Here is a 22,361-nt window from a genome sequence, read left to right as displayed (position 1 = left end):
AAGCATATTTGTGTACTTCATGGCTCAAGGTTAAAGCGGGGTACATTTTCCTCTGGCAAACACACAGCCAGAAAAACATGCATTCCATTTCTGCCCTGCTCTGGCTGAACAGCTCTTTTCATGCCCCCTGAACAGCCAAGAACAAAACAGAGCACCAACTTTGCAATATGCAACCAAACACTGGTTCAGGATAGTGAGTCCCTTAAAGAAAGTAGCCTGGTAAGATGAATTACTTAAAAGCATGGAAGGGGTGCAGCACGCATGCCTCTGCAAGGAGGAGCTACCTGAAAACCCTCATTTGTTCAAGTCCAGCAATCTCTATCCCTTCCCTCGGCACTCCTGTCCACCATCACCAGATCTGATAAAGATGCCCTCACAGAATTAACTTTTTTCAGGTGACTATTCATCAGAAGCATGCATACATAGGTTCTTGTGCATGCCCAAAGCAATATGTTAATTTTTGTGAATTGTCCAAAGATCTTCGGCTATTGGGCAGTATCCTCTCGTGCAAGCACTGAGTCATTACTGACTCTTGGAGGGACGCTAGCTGGGTTTGCCATTGCCTTCCCCGGCCGTTATTACCTTTCCCCCAGCTAACTGGGTACTCATTTTACCGACCTCCGGAGGATGGAAGGCTGAGTCGACCCGAGCCGGCTGCCTGAAACCAGCTTCCGCTGGGATTGAACTCAGGCCGTGGGGAGAGTTTCAGCTGCAGGAACTGCTGCTTTATCGCTCTGTGCCACATGAGGCTCTTATTGGGCAGTATAGAAATATAATAAATAAGTAAACATTTTTCAGTGCCTTAAATTTTCCCTTAAAGTTTAAATAATGTAAGAAAGTATATGTGATTGACTTGTCATATCTTAAATTTTAAGATTTAAAAAAACTTAGTTTGAATGTAACATTTATTCATTTATTTTCCTAATAAAATATTTTAGTTGAAACCAACTGGCTATTGGAAAAATCTTGAGATATTTATACAGCTTGTAAAACTTCATATCAAATAAATGATATCTAATGGAGATCTCTATTGATTTAGAACATTAGAAATGTTTCCAGAAAAGTGTCTAAAAAATATTTTCCAATTCAGAATTTCCCAGAAATCCGACACCACTGGGAATGACAGAACACATCAACCTGAGGCTTGGACTCAACAGCCAAAGCAGTTTGCATTATGTGTGACTCAAGCATGAAGAAGATACACAGTTCCAGATGAGCCCAGGTTCCCCAGCACTTTCGCTCTTTGTTCACCTAAATGCAGATAACGGCTGCAATCCTAAACCCACTTACTACGCAGCTAAATCCCACTGAATCCAGAGAGACCTATTCCTGAATAATCAAGCATAGGATTACTCTGAATGCCATGTGTTTTCCATTACTACTTCTGCCTTACTGAAATTCTTCAATAGCAAAAAATGAAAAGTATTATTTTGCAGAAGTGAAGAATGTGTCATTTTAAATAAAATTCTTATCCACAACTAGTTCCATCATGTGTAACACTGCATATTTCACTTCACCAGGAGACTACTATTCATTAACTCGGAGACAGAGAAAAATTAAATGAAACCTTGCATAGGCTATTCTGTTATCAGAAAACAGGGACAAAGGATTATTTTACACATTGTTTAGTTAAATTACCAGTGAAACTCGAAGGATGTAATATTAAAAGATGACAAACACAAAGAAGCAGTGAGATGTCTATTTAATGTGACTTAAGTATAGAACTGAAGTTCCCAATGGTTTTACAGAAATGGGTTGGTCTTTCACCAGCAGAGATTCACAACGAGGACAGAAACAGTGAGAAGAAATTCCGCAATGTGGCAAGTAGGACTGAGTAGCTGCTGAGAATGTCTAAACAACATTATATATGTGACACATTCCTGAATCTCCCCAAAATTGCATAACCAGAAGTCCCTGAAAAAAGGACACCGTTATTTTAAAGTAATTCCAAACAGAAATAAACAGTTTGAATTATCAGAAGTGGAAAATAACCTTTACGTTTACAAATGACAGTTTTGATAAAATCCTAAAAAGGACACGCTTTCTGTCGAGAAACAGATTACAAGGGTGAAATAAAATTTCACTATGCACCTTTAGCACTTCAAAAGTGTGGATGTTGACACTAATTTATAAACACAAAGTATCTTCCACTGCGCACAACACAATTATTGCTGCATGAAAAAGTGGCAAGTTCAAACAAGTTTCAAGTGTCTGCAATACAGGAAGAGTCATCTGTATGTACACAAGTACAGTCACTTGGGCTACATCTGAAAGGTAAAAGTAGTGTCCTCTCTTGATTACAAAAAGTACATTTTAATATCTTCATATCCAATTTCTTGAGACGTTACATAATTTGGCATCTAGGGCCACAAGAACAGACACCTGGAAGGTGCAATTAATCACACTTACTACAAAACTGCAAAGTAAAATGGCTTGAACCTCCATTTTCAACCAAGGCAGACCTGCAAAAGATTTTTCTTGTGTTCTCCTATCAACCTACAAGTAAGATTTTGACAGGAAGACCTGGGCAAGTTACTGTACTTACTTCATCAGCACTGATACCAAAATGGCTTCAGAATAAAATTGCACCCTTTGCATCTGAGACCTGTAGGTGAGCAAGGCAGTTCTCGTTTGGACATTAAGCCAGTAATTTAAACACGATGACAACTGACCCAACTGCTTAGTTAAAGGGTGTTATTTCGGCAAATTACACCGGTACTGCTGTGGTATGTACTGAAGAACATGAGGAAGATCTTTTAGTATTCTACAGAGTTACATCCCTCCTGATCAATAAAACCTATTTTCAATATATTATAATTCACTTTTAAAATAGATTATCTGAAGTTCTTCACATCACTATATACATACATCTATTATCTTGAAGGAACACATAAAACACAACAGTATCATTCATGTTTTGCATATTGAGCAAGTGCAAATGGCAGTGTGGGAAGGGATAACAACAATACTACTGGTCACACAAGTGATTTCCTTTTCCCTGAAATCACCTCTGGAACAGGCTGTCTAAAACTGGGACCTGAGTAAGCATAAAATCCAAGCTTAAAGTCAAGTTCTAGAGACCAAAAAAAGAGTAACTGCCCCCAAACTGCTCGATTCCCTGAATTTCCCAAAACTGAGTTATAGTTTCCACGAAAGACCACAGTGCAAGGTTTTAACAGAAGCCAGCCCGATCCCCTTTGACCCAGGTGAGCAAGATTCTACCCTGATATCTCAACACTATGGGCACTTTAAGGACATACTTGATGTTTCACAACATCTGAAAAGCTGATTGACGCAACACACTTCCCTCTTTGTTTCAAAGTGCATTTTAAAAGGAATTTGTAAACAGAACTCAAATGGAAAGTTACACACTAAAAGCATCTTTAGCTGCAAGCAGCAATATTATGCATTGCAGTAACTGTGATGATACTACCAGCCTCGAGCCACGGAGGATGGAGGGGGGGGGGGGGAGGACATCATTTAAAACTTCCCTTTTTTAATCCTGGAGGGCAGGGAGAAGGTCTGCTATGCTATCCACATAGTAATCGGGGACTAGGCTTCTCCGCTCAGGACAGTCACTCTCCAAGTGGCCTTTTACTTCTTCCAAGGTGGTGACCCCCGTGAGGGTTAGAATCGTCGTCAGGCCACAATTGTTGCCCATGAGGATGTCTGTGTCCAGACGATCGCCAACCATGATTGTACGAGCAGGGTCAATGCTGAACTCGCTGGCCACACATTCAAACATGTAGCGGCTGGGCTTGCCGATGATGAACGCTTCGCGTTCTGCTGCCGTCTCCACGGCTTTGACAAGACAGCCAGTGCCTGAAGAGAGAAGAGAAACTAGGTAATCGGCAGGCCAAGCCATGAGGCACAACCAGCAGAAATCCCAAGATTCTGCCAAAGGCTATGAGTGGGAGAAGCCAGCCCTGCTGTTTTGAAGGATGACTAACGCGAAGGCTAGTCGAGTGCCAGCCAGCACCCACGAAGAGGCAGCATGTGAACCCCACAATCAGCTGATGCAAGGAAAGCCTGATCCCTACTGGGTGCCCCCCTCCCCACAGGCAAGAGTCCCGACTACCAACCCTCTGGAGCCCGTTATCTCTATCCTTCTCCTTTTACAACAGCTGTTAATCCTCTACCACACCCACCACCTTTCCTCATGCCCTGCCCTGCCCCACAACTAAGCCCTGGCGTAGGATGGTAACATACTGTGGGGCACCTCACGGGGACCCCGACCCCACAGAGGGCTGCGTGTTGAAAGGGCTGAACTCATGGGCCCCTGGGCAGGGTGACCATATGAAAAGGAGAACAGGGCACTCTGCCCTTTTTAGCTAGTGTGACCAGATACAAAAGAGGGCAGGGCTCCTGCAGCTTTCCCTGTGGTGATGAAGAGGGAATCCCACCAGGGCAGCTGCTGCAATTCCCTTCTCTACGCAACTGCTAGAAGAGACAGGAGCCCCCTGTCCCCCTACCACGGGGCCTCAGGAGCGCCAGGGCCGGCCGGCCCGCCCTCCCGCCGGCCGCCACGCTCCCCGGCCGCCCTCCGCCCGCGCTCAGAGGCCGTACCGGGCACGGCGCTGCCGCCCTCGAGCGGCAGGCGGTGGTCGCGGTTGGTGCCCACCAGGAGGCAGCCGTCGCGCTGCAGCAGGTAGCGCAGGGCCAGGCAGAGCTTGCCGTAGCTGAAGTGCTCGTCGTAGCCCACCAGCACGGCGCTCACGGCGGGGTCCAGCGGGGCGCGCGCGCCGAAGTGGGCGGAGCCGGGCGCGGGGGCGGGGCCGGCGCCCAGGTGGGCCACGCCCGCCGCCTCCAGCTCGGCGCTCAGCGCGGCCCCGCCGAGCACGTAGGCGGCGGCGCCCGGCGGCAGCGCCCGGCTGAGGTAGCGCGCGGCGCAGTAGGCGGAGCCGAAGACCTGCCGCGGCTCGGCCGGCGGGAAGCCCAGGCGCCGCAGCTTCTCCGTGTAGGCCTGGCGCGTGCGCGAGGAGTTGTTGGTGACGTAGCAGAGCCGCTTGCCCGCGCGCGCCTCCAGCCGGCCCAGCGCCTCGGCCGCCCCCGGCACCGCCGCCTCGCCGCGCCACAGCACGCCGTCGCAGTCGAACAGTAGCGCCTCGGCGCCCGCCAGCACCGGCCGCGCCAGCGCCGCCTCCAGCCGCTGGCACCGCTTCGCCGCCATCGCCTCAGAGGCAGCCGGGCGGCGCGGACGGAGACTTGAGGGCGTGGGCGGAGACGCGGCCGCCTCACGCCCTCCAGCGACGCCGATTGGCCGAGCGGCTGGGCGGGGCCGCCCTCAGGCCGCGGCCATTGGGCGGGAGCGGGGCGCAGGCCCCTCCCCCGTACGCTCCTTCAAGTAGAGGTGCTGTGAGGCTGGTTTAGGCTCGCGCCTGGGCCCCGCCCGTCGTGGCGTTGAATGGGTTGAGGTGAGTGGCGAGCCCGTTCCCGATTGGTTGCGGGCCATTCCTTCGCTCCGACTCCTCTGGTCCGCTCCCATTGGCTGATACAAAACGAAGCCTTTCAGCCTTGGCCGCCCATTGGTTGTTAATGTCCGGGTGGGCCCGCCTTCAGGTAAGCGGAGGGGAGAAATCCGAGCCCGCCCCTTGGCTGGTTGGTTGCCAGCCACGCCCGAAGCCCGGACGTAAGCTCGAGCCACGCCCCTCGGCTGCGCGGGGCTCGTTGTTATGACGACACGGCCGTAAAGCCGCCATTTTGGTGGTTGCGGCGCCTTGCGACATGGAGGCCGCGATGGCAACGGGCGCAGGGCTGGCGGGGCTTACGGCAGCTGGGCCACGGGAACAGGAGTGCGCTGTTGAGGTGGCCTGCGCTCCGAATCACTCGCCCGCCGCCTTCCTCAGTCTCCCGGCCCCTTTCGAAGACGAAGGTACTGGCCTGGCTGGCAGGAAGGAAGGTCGGGCAGGGGGAGGGGAGGGGAAGGATGTGCGGAGGGAGGGGAGCGAGCGAGCGGTGGATGGACGGGTGGGTAGGTAGGTATGGGGCCTCTCTTCTGTATATTACGGTAGCTGCCGAGGAGGGCGAGGCGCCCCCCCTTCCCCCTCTGCTCCAACCGCTCTTGGGCTTGGCGGAGCAGCAGCGCTTCAGTTCCTGGTGTTTGTGAGCCCTCGTATTCGGCATGGTACGGTAGGCCGGTGGTTCCTGCGCCGCCCCTCTCTTCTGCGCATTACGACGTCCTGCGCAGGGGAGGCGGAGGGGAGGCGGGGAGCGGCGCTATTATTTATTATTTATTTAGAGCATTTTTATCCCGCACCTCAGCCAAAAGGCTCTCGGAGCGGCTTACAATGTATCAATAAAGAAGACAGTCCCTACCCTCAGGCTTACATTCTAAAAAAAGACGTGACACACAAGGAAAAGTGGATGGGGAGGGAAGAGGGAGAAAATAAAAAGAAATTAAGGAGACTGCTTAGGCTGGTGGGAAGGCCCTGCTCCGTCCTCTCATCTCCCAATGGAGGGGCAAACCAACAGCTCCTTCTTCCCCACAAGGTGAAGATGTTAGCCCTGGGGGGGGGGGTTCCAACTGAAGCAGGCCCCGATGGTGCCTGCCTGCTCCAGTCTCCCTTGCATCGTCTTCCCCACAGGGTGAAGATGGCAGTTAGCCCTGGGGGGGGGGGGGTTCCAACTGAAGCAGGCCCCGATGGTGCCTGCCTGCTCCAGTCTCCCTTGCATCGTCTTCCCCACAGGGTGAAGATGGCAGTTAGCCCTGGGGGGGGGGGGTTCCAACTGAAGCAGGCCCCGATGGTGCCTGCCTGCTCCAGTCTCCCTCGCATCTACCTCCGCTGCTGCTCTCGGGGCCGCGGCTTGAGCTGCCCGGCCTCGCTGCCGCTGGCCAGAGGACGCGCGGGAGTTGCGCAGCCGCCCCCGTCCCGCCTCCTCGGGCGGACGGCCGCTCCATCCCGTCCGGGCCTGCAGCCTGCTTCCCTCCGGATGCAGTGCTGGGCCAAGCGAGCCATCGCCGACCTGCACGCTGGAGGAAGGAAACGCGCGGAACTCTGCAGTCTCGTTTAGCGCTGATCCAGGCTCCCCCCAAGCTAGTGCCCTGCCGATGCCCTGGCCTGCAGCTCCCATCATCCCTGAGCGTTGCCCTTATTGGCTGGGCCTGGTAGGAGTTGTAGGCTGCACTAATACACACACACACACACGGACTGTTTTTGTGATGCTGTGTGTTCTGTTTCATCAACGTCTGGTTGATATCTACCTCCAAATTGCATAATCACCAACAGTGGCTGGAACGCAACTATTCTGATCGACTTTTGTTTTACCTATTTCTTTTACTACATTTATATATCGCCTAGTAGCCAAAGCTATTTTTGTGAAATCTCTGTTTCTACCTCCTAAAGATGTGATTGTTTTCCTTCCAGATGAAGATGATAGGCACAAATGTGGCCGTTGCCAGTCCGAGTTCACTTCCTTGGAAGAATTTGTACAACACAAATTACAAAAACTTTGCCAGAGACAACACGATGCTACAGCAGCACCAACAACCCCGGCAAGTTTTCTAAGGCAGGAAGTGGGAAAAGCAATGGCTGCATTTTCCTCAAGCCCTGGCTCTGGTTGCCAGCAGAATGATTGTAGTAATGGGGGGGAGATCAGACCGATATTGCCGTAATAAGTTTGGGTAAGAGCTGGATAAGCTAAGGGGGTTGGGAGCCTCAGGTGTGTTGGTTGGAAAATACATTGGGAGACATAAGAAATACTGGAAAAGTAGTAGAATATAGTAAGGGCATTGATTATGGCTTAAGAAGAAGAGTGAAAAGGTTGGTAGTGTGTGGGACAGTTCAGATTTTGAGCCTGATGGCAGAGAAGCATTTTAAATTTTGGGAAAGTTAGTTCTTGCAAAGATCCAACAATTAGTTTTATAAAATTCTTTGTAAATAAATAATTGCTTACTAAAATTCAGTTTGTTGCATCAGGTGATTTCATCTGTTGAAGAGCCTATAACTGTAGCTCATATAGTTGTTGAAGCTTCTCCAATAACAGAAGAAATCAGCAATGCATCTACAATTGTAGGTAAGTTCACCAACCTTTTGGAGTTCTTCACGCGTGTCAGTACATTACATTACATTACATTTATTGCATTTTTATACCGCCCAATAGCCGAAGCTCTCTGGGCGGTTTACAAAAATTAAAAACTACAATATTTAAAAATGTACAAATCAACAATATCACAATGATATTCAAAATATACTAAATACACATGTAAACATACAGATAAGGGTGACACGGGCATTATGTATTCGGATATCCAGAAAGCATTTGCTTTAAGTCTTTAAGGCTTTTTGCCTTAGTCACCATGGTTAAAGCTGTGGTTTAAGATGTCTTCTGAACACAGCCCGGCTTTCTGGCTTAACCGCTGTGGTTTAATATATCTTCTGAATGGGGCCACCATGATTCAGGGGTGGTAGAAACCAAGCAGATTGTGGAGAGCTCCAAAAGGTTTTCCAAACTGGGTTAATGAGAAACAAAATGGCAAATGAGGTTCAATGTAAGTAGACGCTAAGTGATTCACACAAATTGGGACCAAATAAATATCCGAGCTTTACATATACACTGTTTGGATGTGAACTGGCCATGGCTATTCAGGAAAGAGATCTTTGGGTTGTGACTCAATAAAAATACCAATTCAGCATGCAGTTGGAGTGCAAAAGGCAAATTGCTTAATTGGGATTATTAGGCCAAGGATTAAAATGGTCAGTATCATAATTTATGCAAATTTCTGGTACCCTCATCACTAAAAGCAATATCCTGGAGCAGGAAAAGGTGCTGAATAGGCTCACCAAAATGGAATTGCAGGATGCATTGTCCCTATGAGGGAATAAAGTATTTAATGTTTCTAAGTGGTGCAAAAACACTTAGTGGTGTTGTTTTTATACTGTTTTTATGTTTGTTTGTTTTTTTAAAAAAATTTTGTATACTTTTAACGTTTACTATTTTTAATTGTTGCGAACCGCCCAGAGAGCTTCGGTTGTGGGGCAGTATATAAATGTAATAAAATAAATAAATGAATAAAAGGATAATAAGGATATATTGTTGTATTAAAATGCGAGGAAAGTGAATTGAAATGTTGATTCTTTTATTATATTAGAACTTGATATCAAATAAAACCTGATTCTTAATATATGGTGTTTGCTGTCAGAAGATGTGATCTTTCCACTAGCTGAGGTGGAATATCTTTAAAGAGAAACCGACAGACTCGTGGGTAGAAGGCCACTCTGTCACAGCTACTGGAGATGGCGTTTTGAGTGGCCAAAGTAAGATAATGCCATAGCAGACAGAGCCCTGGCTATGGGGGCAGTATAAAAGGGTAATAAATAAAATAATAAATAAACCACAGGAGTCATCTGTGAAAGTGTTATTCTTATTTGGGGATCTTTTCCTGTTGATGGTGGTCTGTCCCCACTAAGGTCATAAAGAGGCCCTTGCTTAGGCACGAGTCACTTGTAATGGCAGAATGAGTATTTAGCTAGGGGTTCCATCAGTTAGGCTTGTCCAGAATTGTACTTGGCTACATGCTAAGCCAAAGAGATTGGCTTTGGTTGATCACGCAAAGTGGTTTCATATAAAGCACACAACTGTCTTGGAATCATCTTTGCAGGTAGTGAGCACATCAAAGAAGTTATTGTAGCTGGAGACCATGTCTTTGAAAATCCAAATGGCCACTTTGATGGTGATGTTGGAGAGGGGCAGAGCACTCCCGAAGGCCTGGAGGAAGGGGCTTCTATGGAACTCATTAAGGTTAAACTGCTGGTTAATAAAGAAGGTCGATACGTGTGCGAACTTTGCCAGAAGACGTTTAAAACGGTAAGTTGGAGACTTGCAGCAGAGCATGTACGTTGGTGCTGGACAAATGATAAGAGTATTATAGAGATACATGTATATCATTTCCCCAACTCTTGTCTGTGTGTCAGTGAGAAATATTGCTATAACTTGAAATTCCATGGTGTGGCCTGGCAGCTTCCCAAATATTTATTTCCTCTTGCTCTAGGCCAGCATTCTCAAAGCTCACATGATCACTCACAGCAGCAGGAAGGACTATGAGTGTAAGTTGTGCGGAACATCTTTCAGGACCAAGGGTTCACTAATCCGGCACCATCGCCGTCATACAGGTGAGGAGAGCTTGTCATAAAATAGATGATGGTGTTATATATAAAACACCTCAGTGCTAGGGATGTGGTGGTCAGTAATTGAGTTAAAAGGAAGAAAACCTGTGTGCTAGTTAAAAAAAAAAATCGGTTGAAAGGGGCAGAGATGATCTAAGATGACCTCAACCAGTGAACAGTTTCCAGGACTGGTCCTGTGGGGGGTTAGCTACTTGCCTTGGCATTTTTCTAGCCATGTGCTGTGGCCCCATTCGTTTGTGCTGCTCATGTATTATTATTATTATTTATTTATATAGCACCATCAATGTACAATGTACATATTAGTACATAATGTACATAATTATGTACATATGTACATAATAGTACAATGTACTATTAAACTGGGTTCTGTGCTCAGAATATTCCACTAGGATCGGATCTCTGGTCATTCTGCTGAGAAACTGGGGAGGGCTGATTTCGTAGGTGAGTCAATGGGCCTTGTTCTTCAATGTAATACCTCTGGTTGACTTCTCCATCCGTTTAGATGAGCGTCCTTACAAGTGCAAGAAATGTGGGAAAAGTTTCCGCGAATCGGGAGCCTTGACTCGGCACTTGAAATCCTTGACTCCCTGCACTGAGAAAATCCGCTTCAATATGAACAAGGAAATAGTTGTTAGCAAAGAGGATATAGCCACAGGTGAGTGAAAATCCCTGTCCAGCTCACTTCTGCTACTTGCTGGGCTTCCAGGCCATTCAGAGGTGCAGGTGGAATTGGCTGCTGTTAGACTGAAGCAAGATGCAGTTGATGTTTGTATCGGACAAGGCAGCAACACTGGGGATGGGATTTTGAGGGTCAGCATAGTGCAGTAGGTGATGGAGTTTTTGCTATTTTATTGTTTTACTCTGTACAGCACCATGTACATTGATGGTGCTATATAAATAAATAAATAAATAACGGAGGGTTGTATGGATGCGTGAGGGTGAGTTTACATCCCTGTTTGGCTCTTGGGCAAAGTGTAGCTTTCTGGCCTAGCCAGCATCGCAAGGGCTTTGAAAGGAGAACGTGAAATGATAGTTGGTAAAACACAGTGTGCTTCAGCTTCAGGGTACAAGGAAGGAAAGGAACCTCTCGTGCCAGCACTTGAGTCATTGCTGACTCCTAGAGGGACGCCTGCTTTCGCTGACGTTTTCTTGGCAGACTTTGTAGCGGGGTGGTTTGCCATTGCCTTCCCCAGTCGCGGTTACTTTTCCCCCAGCTAGCTTGGTACTCCTTTTACCGACCTTGAAAGGATGGAAGGCTGAGTCGACCTGAGCCGGCTGCCTGAGAACCAGCTTCCACTGAGATCGAACTCAGGCCGTGGGGAGAGTTTCGGCTGCAGTAATTGCTGCTTACCACCACACAAACATGTTGTAAAAAGTACAATGGTGGATGAAGAACACTTGTAGGAGGAGTTGTTCTTGGCTTTACCTCAGTTCTCAATTCATAGCTTGGTTGATTAGCTGCAGTGCAGCACAAGCTAAGACAAATCTTGTTGGAGAAGTCCCTCACTCAAGTCTTGCCTCTGACATGGACTCAAGAGAAGAGGCCTTAGGCAAGCTACAGCCCAGCATCTGCAGTATGGCTAAGAGTGGCCTAATTTAAAGGGTTGTGTGTAAGTACAAGTTGGAGTCAGGGGATGCTTCTTTGGGTCCTGCGGCCAGTGTTGAGCCATGAAATAGTTCTTCATTGTTGGAAAGAAGGCTGCTTGTTGAGATCTTGTCTCTGTACTGCTTTTCTTGAAGGGTCCAACAACTCCAGCAGTGAAGCTGTTCCCACACTAGCAGCTCAGTCTGTGGAATCCTCACCTGTGATCCATCTAGTGACAGATGCCAAAGGGAATGTCCTCCATGAAGTCCATGTCCAGATGCAGGAGCTCCCAATCTCGGAGGCAAAATCGTTAGACCAAGAAGTTAGTGCCACCCATCTGGCATTTCATGTAAATAGACAGGCTCTTTTCTGGCGGTGGGGTTGGCATAAGAATGGTTTGAAGTGTGCATGCAGATTAGTCTAAACTAAATGTATTGAGAAAATCACGTTGGAGCTGGGTTTTGTTTAAAGCAGTGGGTCTCAGGCGTGGGGTATGGGTGTGCATGAGTGAGTGAGAGAAGTCTTCAGTAAGCAGGCCCAGCGGTAGACAGTAACTAAAAACTGCAGAGAGACAGGTGACATTCTGGGAGTTTCTGCCTACACTAGCTTCTTTCTGTCCTTGGCTGGCTGGCCGGCCTTAGTTTGAAATCTGATATGTCCTGCTCTAATCCTCTTTCTCCGACATTGGATTATGTCCCAAACTAAAGAGCCTTGCATCTGGTTCTCTGTGGGAATTTGTTGCTTTTCCTGCCACGGAAATGGCTGCTACTAGGCTCAGGAGGCAGACTACGTTTTATATTGTATTTTATACTGTTGTTTTATACTTTGAATGGTTTTAATTTTTGTGAACCGCCCAGAGAGCTCCGGCTATTGGGCAGTATAGAAATGTCATAAAATAAATAAATAAATACATTTCAGAGGCATTAGTTTATGGGAGAGATGATGGCAACCTGTGGAATTCTGGGGGCTAAAACGGTCGGTCTCTTCTTCCTGTTTAACTACCATTGATCTGCCTCTTGTTTTCTTTAGTCTTCAAACCCCGAGGAGCTGTCCCCTGATGGAGATGACAATGAGAACTTGCTGAGAGAAGCCATGAGGAATTCTGGGATTGTGATAGAACGGGTTTCAATGGAGGAGGAAGCTAAATCAAATGGAGCAGATGCAGATCCTGCTGCAGAGGAGTTAAAGAGTGAAGAGCTGGAGGCATCTGAGAAACCGTGCGGGGAGCAGTGTGGGGAGCAGTACGTGGAGATAGAGCAAGTTGAAACGGTAAGTTCCGCAGGGCAGCTGCTTTCGGAACCTGATCCGGGCCTCCTGTGTGCCTTTGAACTCGCTTTGCCCTATCATTTGCTACCCTCTGCAGAACATACCTTGACTCAGGGTTTTGTTTAGGTAAAGCATTTATGCTGGGCCCCTCTGTTTCATAGTCAGGTGCAGAGGCGACTGATGAATGCAAGCGTCACGTGTGCCCCTATTGCAGCGAAATCTTTAGAGAGCACAGTTCCCTTGACCTCCACATCAATGGACATCTAGGTAAGGTGACATCCTGCTTGTGTGTCATCTAGGTTTTTCAGGCACGTTGCTTCCTTAGTCAATTGCAAAGCTAGCAGATCTGCACCTGGATCGTTTCCTAATGATCTGTTCATTCAGATGGTTGCATGGTAAAGTGGAAGACCGTGAAACGCAATCCTTTAATTTTATTATTATTTGTTTTATTTATTTGCAATATTTATATACAGCTCTATAACTAAAATAGGGGTGAGCATAGGAATAAAAAGTAAAAGGAAAGGAAATTAAAAACATCAATTTAAAACAAAATATCAATTTTGAACTATTCAGTACCAAGTATTGTGGCTATCTTAGGCTTGCTAATTATTTTGTTGAAAATCATATTGCTGATAATTCATGTTTAGCCTTTGCGCATGAGTTAAGTCTTTGTGCGAAGTTCAACTGAGATTTTTAGCTAAATAAATAACAACCCGGAGACAGTTATCATTTTTGCTACTGAGCAGAAAATTTCTGAGCAGTTCAAGAAAAATCTGAAGCTATATAAAGAGTTCCATTTTTGATATTGCATTTGAAGGTGACAAAAATTCTAGACTTCCCATTCTCTGTGGTCTTGTTTGTGAAATACCCTTTTCCCACTTCTTCCCTAGACTACAAACCTTTTACATGTGAGGAGTGTGGCAAAGAGTTCACCAAAGGCTACTTGCTGAAAAAGCATCAGGAAGTACATGTTAACGAGCGGCGTTTCCGTTGTGGGGAATGTGGCAAGCTGTACAAGACGATCGCACATGTGAAGGGGCACAGGAGGGTGCACTCTGATGAGCGGCCGTATCCTTGCCCCAAATGTGGCAAGAGGTACAAAACAAAGGTAGGAATCCCATGGCTCTTGGGATTTATCTTTTTTTCCTGGGCTCTAATTAGGTTGTGTTGGTTTTTATTGGCCTTAGAAACATTGGCCCTATTGATACCCGTTACACTGTGGAATGCAGATGAGATTCTTCTTCGTGGTCTCTATGCATCACACATATGTGGGCTTTGCGCCTGCGCAGAGACCAGACCGGAACCTTCTATAGCTGAGTGGAACGTTTTTGGCGGGAACCCCTCCCCCACGCTACTGCGCATGTCCATGGGGTTCCCGCCCTTCCCTCAGTTCTTCGTCGTCTGCCATCATGCCTAGACCGAAAGACTAAACCTCTAGCGTTTCTCTGTTTAAATCTGTTTAAAATATTTTCTAAGCTTACCTTTTTCTTCAGCTTTCTTCAGCTTTCTTCTTTTTCGTCCTTTTTCTCTTTTTATCTATATATATATATAAAAAAAATTATTATATTCTTGTAGATAGTTTATCTTAGCGACTACGGTCGCGACTGCCGCATGGCAGTAAAGGCCCCGTTCCGCAAGTGTGTCAAGTGCGGAGCCAAACTACCTCCTACGGACGGACACTCCCTTTGTGTCCTTTGTTTAGGCGAAGGTCATATTGTAGAGGCGTGCCACCATTGCATGTCCTTTACAAAACAGACCAGAAAGAACAGGGCAGACCGTCTTCGCTCAATACTTTGGGAGAAAGCCCTCAGAGCTACGGAGGCTCCAATGGATAAAACGGCAACTGATAAGCCCGTTTCTGACCGAGGCACAGGGACGAGTGTGCAAGCCAGAGCAATTGATAGGGCACAGATACCCCTGACGCCTGGCCGGTCATTGGCAAGTTCTGCAGCCAAGAAAATTTCAAAAAAGGCCAGAACGCCAAAATCTTCCTCCGAAATGGAGAAGAAAAAGAAAAAGAAGAAAAAGGATACTGAGAAAACCTCTCATGGTTCTCCTCGACTATCCGAGTCTTCTCGGAGACAAACAACCCCTCCTACCGTAACGGCTGTTTCGGTATCGAGGCATGTCTCGACGCCGAGACCCCAGTCGATACCGAAGAAGACGGTACCGACGCACCCTCCCAGTTTATCGGAGGGTGAATTACGTGATTCGGCATCGGCAGCCTCATTGAGAGAGCCTGTCAGACCTCAAGTAGCTCAAGATATAATTCCACTACAACCTTCGCCTAGACGAACACCGAGGCGTGATTGGGACAGAATCTCTCAATATTCTGAGCCCCAAACCAGACAAGGTTATTATGACTGGGATCGCTACCGGCCTCAGAGATAATATGATCAATATCCACCAGAGGAATATTTCGCCCAGCCTCCACCCACATCCAGAATTTGCCAATTACCACTGCCTCCTTCATCTATCCACCAATCTCCTGTTCGACGCCATAGCCGTTCGTCGACACCAATCACTGCAGCTGCTACGCTACCAACGCAGCAGGTATTAGTTGATCCAGCACAACATCAGATGCAGCTGGTTACTGTTTCGTCACCAGAGGGTAACTACCCATCTGACTCCGATTCAGTTCATTCTTTAGCAGCATCAGTACCATCACCAAATGATGCTGTACATGGAGAGGATCCCTCATCGCCATCGGATGATATGGTGAGGTTCTCAGATCACATGTTAAGAATGGCCCGTGCACTCGGTTTGGACCTTCAGCAAGCAGACGAACCGGTAATCGATCCCATCTACGATGTGTTTCAAACAAAAACGACCTCAACAATTGCTATCCCGTTTCCTCCGGCTCTCAAACAAGCAGCGCAACTCTCATGGGAGACACCATCTGTGACACAACCCACTTCGAAAAGATTAGAGACTCTTTATCGGATTCAAGAGCGGGATGCTGGATTTTTAATCAAGCACCCAAAACCAAATTCGATCGTGGTGGAGTCAGCTCAGGGTCAGTCACAAAGAGCCCATTCTGCTCCCGTAGATAAGGAGGGCAGAAAGTTGGATTTGGCAGGTAGAAAGATCTACTCCGCGGCATCTCTCGGTATCAAGGCCTCAACTTACGAAGCAACGATGGCACGATACCAGCTCTTCCTCTGGGAGAAAGTGGGGTCACTATGTGACTACCTCCCAGAGGATAAAAGAGACTTGGCGAGAGTTTTTCAATCGGAGGCATCAGCGATTGCGAGACAACAACTATCGACTGCAAGACATCAAGTCGATTGTCACTCAAAGAGCATGATGGGGGCCATATCTTTGAGGAGACACGCATGGCTGAGATCTGCCAATCTCGCTACCGAAACTAAATCTAGGATCGAAAACATGCCTTTCGATGGCGAAGGCTTGTTTAATAGCAAGACCGACGAGACCCTAGATAACATCTATAAGGCTCGGTCGACTGCGAAAAAGATGGGTTTTTCTGCTCCTCCAGCACAGTACAGACCTAAAAGATGGTCAAGGCCACTTATGCAACAACAATATCAGCAGCGGCCTCATTACCAAGGCCAAAAGAGACAGCAACAACAACAGCTGCAGAGGAAGAGGCCTTACCAGGGCAGATACCAGCAGGACAAGAGGCAACCCGACTTCTCTAAGAAGCAGCGTGTTTGACTCTTCGGCCCCAGATCCACTCCCTTTTGCGAACCGCCTAGCACCCCATTACCATCAATGGGAGTCAATAACATCGGACTCCTGGGTGCTCACTATCATCAATTCGGGCTATGCCATCGAGCTCGATGCCCTTCCTCCTTTTTCCGGCGTGAAAGTAACGACTCCATCCCCTCCTCTGCTGCTCGAGGTACAGACCTTGCTGGCGAAGGGAGCCATTTCTCCCGTACCTACAGAGGAAATCAACCAAGGTTTTTTCTCCCGTTACTTCACGGTCCCGAAGAAAGATGGAGGTCTTCGACCGATCATGGATTTAAGACAACTGAACAAGTTCATCACCCCGAAGAAGTTCCGTATGACAACGGTTACTTCAATTTTGCAGCTTCTACAAAAAGGAGTTTGGTTCGCAGTGGTGGATCTGAAGGATGCGTACTTCCATATCTCCATCAGGAAGTCGCATCAAGCTTACCTGCGGTTTTCGATCGGTGCATCCCAGTACCAGTTCACCGTTCTTCCGTTCGGGTTGGCCACGGCACCGAGAGTCTTCACGAAGGTCATGGCGGTGGTATGCGCCCACCTAAGGCAGAAAGGCATTTATGTTTATCCATACCTGGACGATTGGCTCCTCGTAGCGGACAGCAGCGGGGCGCTTCAGTCAGACATACTAACCACCCTCAACCTGTTGGACTCGTTGGGGCTGTGGATCAACCACGAAAAGTCCATTTTGACTCCGCAGCAGAGATTGGACTTCATAGGGGTAACCCTATCCTCTCGAGACGGGAGGGCATACTTACCTTCTACCAGGGCAAAAACCCTTCAACAGTTAGCCATCGATACCGAGAGCCGCCGAAAAGTTTCGGCATGGACAGTTCAGAGACTGTTAGGTCTGATGGCAGCTACTACGGCAGTCATCAGATTTGCAAGACTCAGAATGAGGATATTGCAAGCTTGGTTTTTGAGGACTTTCGATCTCAGGCACAATGCTCGACGAACTTACCTTTCGATACCGAGGCAGGTGAGGGCATCTCTGAATTGGTGGTTCTCGATGTCGACTCTTCTCGAAGGCGTTCCATTCCAACAAGACGCGCCTTCGGTAACGATCACGACGGATGCATCCTTAGAAGGATGGGGAGCCCATTGCAGCTCTTTAACCTCTCAGGGTCGTTGGCCTCGATCACAGAGGGAGCATCACATCAACCATCTCGAACTCCTGGCAGTAGAAAATGCAGTAAAAGCATTTGCACAGATGATCGAGGGCCGAAATGTCTTGATCGCAACGGACAATACTACCGTGGTGGCATACATCAACAGACAGGGTGGAACAAGATCACACCCCCTGAATCGTTCTGCACTCAGAATATGGAACTGGTGCATAAAGAGAAGGACTTACCTGACTGCGATCCATGTAGCCGGCAAGGAAAACGTCGTTGCGGACTCTCTCAGCAGGTCCTTCCATGTCGACCACGAGGGGCAGCTCGATGTCGAAGTGCGGGAAAGCCTTTTTCAGTACTGGGGCCGTCCTGTTGTCGATGTCTTCGCTACCGAAGACAACGCAATTTGTGCCAAGTATTGCAGCAGGGCAGGAAGAGGAGAGCAATCTTTAGGAGACGCCTTCACCAGGACTTGGAGAGGAAATCTCCTGTACATGTTTCCTCCCTTCCCACTATTGACAAGGGTGATAGCCAAGATCCAGATAGACAACTCCAATTGCATCCTCATCACTCCGTGGTGGCCTCGACAGACGTGGTTCTCTCACGCCCTTCGGCTATCGAGAGGGGATTACATCAGGCTCCCGTCGTTACCGAAGCTACTGTCTCGACACCAAGGCAGGGTTCGATGCGCAGATCTGTCGACCCTCAAGATGACTGCATGGAGGATAGCAACCACTCCTCCTCTAGAGCCAGAGTTTTGACTGTGGACCACATTATATTGGCAGCTCTAAAGCCTTCAACAAGGAAATCTTATGCAGCAAAGTGGCAAAGATTCCAGAACTTCGCATTGGAAAAGGACCAAACACCAGAATCTTGCCACTTATCCTTGATCCTCAATTATTTATTGACACTTTTCCAGCAAGGACTTAAGCTTACATCCATCAGGGTTCACCTAGCTGCGATTACATCTTTTCATCGGGGCATAGATGGTTTTACACCTTTTACCCATCCAACAACCAAGAAATTTTTGAAAGGTCTGAAGAACACGATACCAACTGTGAAAAGTATCGTGCCGCCATGGAGCCTATCAGTTGTGCTGCAAGCACTGACACGCAAGCCCTTCGAGCCCATGGCTTCGACAGACCTCAGGCTTCTAACTTTAAAGACTGTCTTTTTAGTAGCCATTACATTGGCAAGACGTGCAAGTGAGCTTAAAGCTCTTAGGATAGATGTCCCTTACACTATCTTTCATAAGGATAAAGTTGTGCTACGCACAGACCCAGCCTTCCTGCCTAAGGTAGTGTCATCGTTTCATCTGTCCCAGCATATTACTTTGCCTGCCTTCTTTCCTAATCCATCTACACCTCTTGAGTCTTCCTTGCATACTCTCGATGTAAGAAGGGCTCTTGCTTTTTACAAAGACAGAACGGACAATTTTAGAAAGACAAAACAATTGTTTATTTGTTATGGGGAGCCTTCTAAGGGACTCTCTGTCTCCTGCCAACGACTGTCACGTTGGATAGTGGAGGCAATTGAATTGGCCTACTCTATTTCTAAAATAGAGTTAGTGAAACCTGTGACAGCTCATTCCACCAGAGCTGTTTCAACTTCGGTGGCCTTCACCAGAGGTGTTCCACTGACTGAAGTCTGTAGAGCCGCAACGTGGTCCACTCCATCCACGTTTGTCAAGCACTACAGTTTGGACACCCGTGCGAGGCAGGACTGCTCGTTTGGGAGGACAGTGCTTTCAGAGATCTTCAGATGATGCACCAACCCACCTCCAAAGGTATGTCAGCTTGCTACTCACCCATATGTGTGATGCATAGAGACCACGAAGAAGAAATGCAGGTTGCTTACCTGTAACTGTAGTTCTTCGAGTGGTCATCTATGCATTCACACAACCCACCCACCATCCCCACTTGGTGGTGTGAGACTTACAAATGACACAGTTATATGTGGAATGTACTTTATTGAAATTACACTCAGGTTTATGGGGGCACAATGTCGGACTCCTGTAAACTGAGGGAAGGGCGGGAACCCCATGGACATGCGCAGTAGCGTGGGGGAGGGGTTCCCGCCAAAAACGTTCCACTCAGCTATAGAAGGTTCCGGTCTGGTCTCTGCGCAGGCGCAAAGCCCACATATGTGTGAATGCATAGATGACCACTCGAAGAACTACAGTTACAGGTAAGCAACCTGCATTTCTAGCTGTAGATTTGATCACTTCTAAGTGTCCTGTGCTGTAGAGTTGTTCAACCCCCTGGCTTACTGGAGAGTTAGGGCAGTGAAACAGACTGGGATACAACTGGTGCATAACTGGAGAACGATTTTGTAGATTCAACCAAACACAAATGAGACTCCATTATCAAGTGAGGCTTTCAGGCAGGAGTTTTTTCACCTCTACCTGGAGATCCGAGAACTTGAACTTGGAACCTTCTGCATGCAAAGCACTGAGCTGCAGCCCCTCCTGTTCTGTTTGTTTATCTGGTTCTATTGTTCTCTTCTCTCCAACAGAATGCCCAGCAGGTCCATTTCCGAACCCACCTGGATGAGAAGCCTTATGTCTGCCAATTCTGTAACCAGGGCTTTCGGGAAAAGGGTTCTCTGGTGCGTCACATCCGTCACCACACAGGCGAGAAACCATTCAAATGCTACAAATGCGGGCGTGGTTTTGCAGAGCATGGCACCCTCAACAGGCACCTGAGGACCAAAGGTGAGTGAGCAGTGCTGTTCCTTTGCTCTAGAAACAGCTTTAGGCCCAAATAAGAAAGACCAGTGGGTGTGGGTGTGGGTGTGGGTCCATCCGTTCATGTCCTTCCCCTGCACCTCCAGGGTGGTACAAAGTTTCTCATCCAAGAGGTTGTGTCTGTGGGCAGCACCAGGTGAAATTTCCAGATGTTCTGGTAGGTTTGGTGGCAGAATACATGGAGTTTCTAGTTTTACTGCGTTATGTAACTCACTGCCCCTCTCCATGGCTAGCTAAAACAGAACAAATACTCCAAAATAAGGATATATGCTTAATTTTCATGTTGTGGTAGCAAGAATGTGTGACATACTTTGATATGTAACTTTTTAAGGCATAGATAATATTTTGAAAAAATACTTCCATGTGTCAGTGTTTGTATTAACTCGGAGTCCTGATCAATGCAGGACCCAGTTAAAATAGATTCTTTGGATTACCACGATGCAGCAAGTTCCCTTGCTAAATGGAATGACAGTTTATTGATAGAAAATGGATGCAGAATAAAAAGGAAAGAAAGCTCACAAATCTCTTCAGCTGGTGAAGCTACAGGGGGGCCCAACGAAGCAGCGTACGAGACATCTTTCCTAGGACCAAAAGTTCTCCAGGCTGGTTGTGCACATACCCCCATGGAGCAAGACCAAACGGTTAGGCCTCAGCCAAATCTTTTATACTCTTCTCCGATATGTTAGAACCTGCCTAAAGCATCACAGAAAGGTAAACGAATTACCTTTCTTTAAGACTAAGAGTTGCCAACATTCTAACACGGGGAGAAGAAACCCTCTCTATCCCCTCAGAGAGATGGAGTAGACCTTTTTCAGTGTCAGACAGCTAGCAATTGTTAACATGTGGGTTCATGCCTGCTTGGTACCACTTTCTCCCTATGAGAAGCCTACAGAAGCTGCCCACTATATCTGGGGGGTTACTCTGAGAAACAGATGAACTGCTCTTTATTCTATACTAAACAATCCTGTATACATTAAATAAATAGCATATAGGACCCTGTGTCAGTTCAACACCTGACTTAATAATAATAAATTTATTTCTTCCCCGCCTCTCCATTTTGATCGAGGCAGGGAACAACGATAAGTGATAAAATACACAAAACTGAATTAAAACATAATATACATGGTTAAAAACATCCTAAAACATTCTAAAAACATCTTAAAATTCCACTGGAATAACTCCTCCAGTATCAAATGCACTACAGTGTTGAACTTGTAACCAAGTTAATTTGTAACCTGTGACAACCTGCTAATTTCATGAGCGATCTTCTCTTCCACCGTCGCCCAGGTGGCTGCCTGCTTGCCTTGAAAGAAGCTGAAGAAGCAGCAGTGTCAGAGGAAAGCCAGTCAGCTGACAACTTGGCTGCAACAGTCATTTCTGAAGATCCTCCTACAGTCCTGGTGGAATTCTCCTCGGTTGTGGCAGATACACAAGAGTACATCATTGAGGTAACCGAGCATCACTGAAGAGGGGGAAGAGCCTTTTCATTTGTAGGGAATTCGCGTTTCTACATTGCAGGTTTGTGTACAGGGTGTGGGATGGGAGGAGTTGCCAAGGACTGTGAAGGAAGCGTCTGGGACCTGGGTTATAGTTTGTTTATTCTTGTATTTATATCCCGCCTTTTTTCCTCCAAGGAACCCAAGGCAGCGTCCCTAATCCTCCTCCTCCTCCTCTCCACTATCCTCACAGTAGAAGCTGTGTAGCAGTGGTATGTGGTGAACTGTGCCTGTTGACAGGAGGGAAGCCTCTGGCACATAATAGCATGCCTGAGATCATTGCCTGCAAGCTAACTTTTGCAATCTGTCTTTTCTCTTAAA

General features: G+C 47.4%; 2 protein-coding genes across 4 annotated transcripts in view; one reads left to right on the top strand and one right to left on the bottom strand.

Moving 5' to 3' along the window:
- Nucleotides 1-1,683: 1,683 nt before the first annotated feature.
- PGP (phosphoglycolate phosphatase) lies at nucleotides 1,684-5,174 on the bottom strand. The gene is made up of 2 exons (XM_063143164.1): nucleotides 4,567-5,174; nucleotides 1,684-3,822 (listed from the first exon to the last, which is right to left on the bottom strand). The coding sequence occupies exons 1-2, from the start codon at nucleotides 5,168-5,170 to the stop codon at nucleotides 3,497-3,499; spliced, it is 930 nt and encodes a 309-aa protein (XP_062999234.1). The 5' UTR covers nucleotides 5,171-5,174; the 3' UTR covers nucleotides 1,684-3,496.
- Nucleotides 5,175-5,677: 503 nt separating this feature from the next.
- Nucleotides 5,678-22,361, top strand: part of E4F1 (E4F transcription factor 1) — a 26,093-nt gene continuing 9,409 nt past the window's right edge. Inside the window, exons 1-12 of one of the 3 annotated variants that reach the window (XM_063143159.1) lie at nucleotides 5,678-5,872; nucleotides 7,365-7,492; nucleotides 7,917-8,013; nucleotides 9,599-9,804; nucleotides 9,989-10,109; nucleotides 10,627-10,779; nucleotides 11,865-12,058; nucleotides 12,739-12,978; nucleotides 13,137-13,242; nucleotides 13,866-14,083; nucleotides 20,313-20,511; nucleotides 21,832-21,992. In XM_063143159.1, the coding sequence (XP_062999229.1) occupies nucleotides 5,725-5,872; nucleotides 7,365-7,492; nucleotides 7,917-8,013; nucleotides 9,599-9,804; nucleotides 9,989-10,109; nucleotides 10,627-10,779; nucleotides 11,865-12,058; nucleotides 12,739-12,978; nucleotides 13,137-13,242; nucleotides 13,866-14,083; nucleotides 20,313-20,511; nucleotides 21,832-21,992 (1,971 nt within the window). In that variant the 5' untranslated portion in view covers nucleotides 5,678-5,724. The remainder of the gene's footprint in view (nucleotides 5,873-7,364; nucleotides 7,493-7,916; nucleotides 8,014-9,598; nucleotides 9,805-9,988; nucleotides 10,110-10,626; nucleotides 10,780-11,864; nucleotides 12,059-12,738; nucleotides 12,979-13,136; nucleotides 13,243-13,865; nucleotides 14,084-20,312; nucleotides 20,512-21,831; nucleotides 21,993-22,361) is intronic. The other 2 variants (XM_063143157.1, XM_063143158.1) reach the window with 2 other exon arrangements.

Source organism: Elgaria multicarinata, chromosome 17, assembly GCF_023053635.1.
Source record: "Elgaria multicarinata webbii isolate HBS135686 ecotype San Diego chromosome 17, rElgMul1.1.pri, whole genome shotgun sequence".
Classification (NCBI taxonomy): Eukaryota; Metazoa; Chordata; class Lepidosauria; order Squamata; family Anguidae; genus Elgaria; species Elgaria multicarinata.
Note: the sequence above shows the minus strand (reverse complement) of the source record. Positions and strands in the feature narration are given on the sequence as shown.

Bases quoted from the DNA above. Each gene is read 5' to 3' on its own strand.
- PGP (XM_063143164.1), bottom strand. From the start codon at position 5,170: ATGGCGGCGAAGCGGTGCCAGCGGCTGGAGGCGGCGCTGGCGCGGCCG. The intron at 3,823-4,566 runs GTACGGCCTCTG...TTCTCTCTTCAG, and splicing joins GGGCGGCAGCGCCGTGCCCG to GCACTGGCTGTCTTGTCAAA.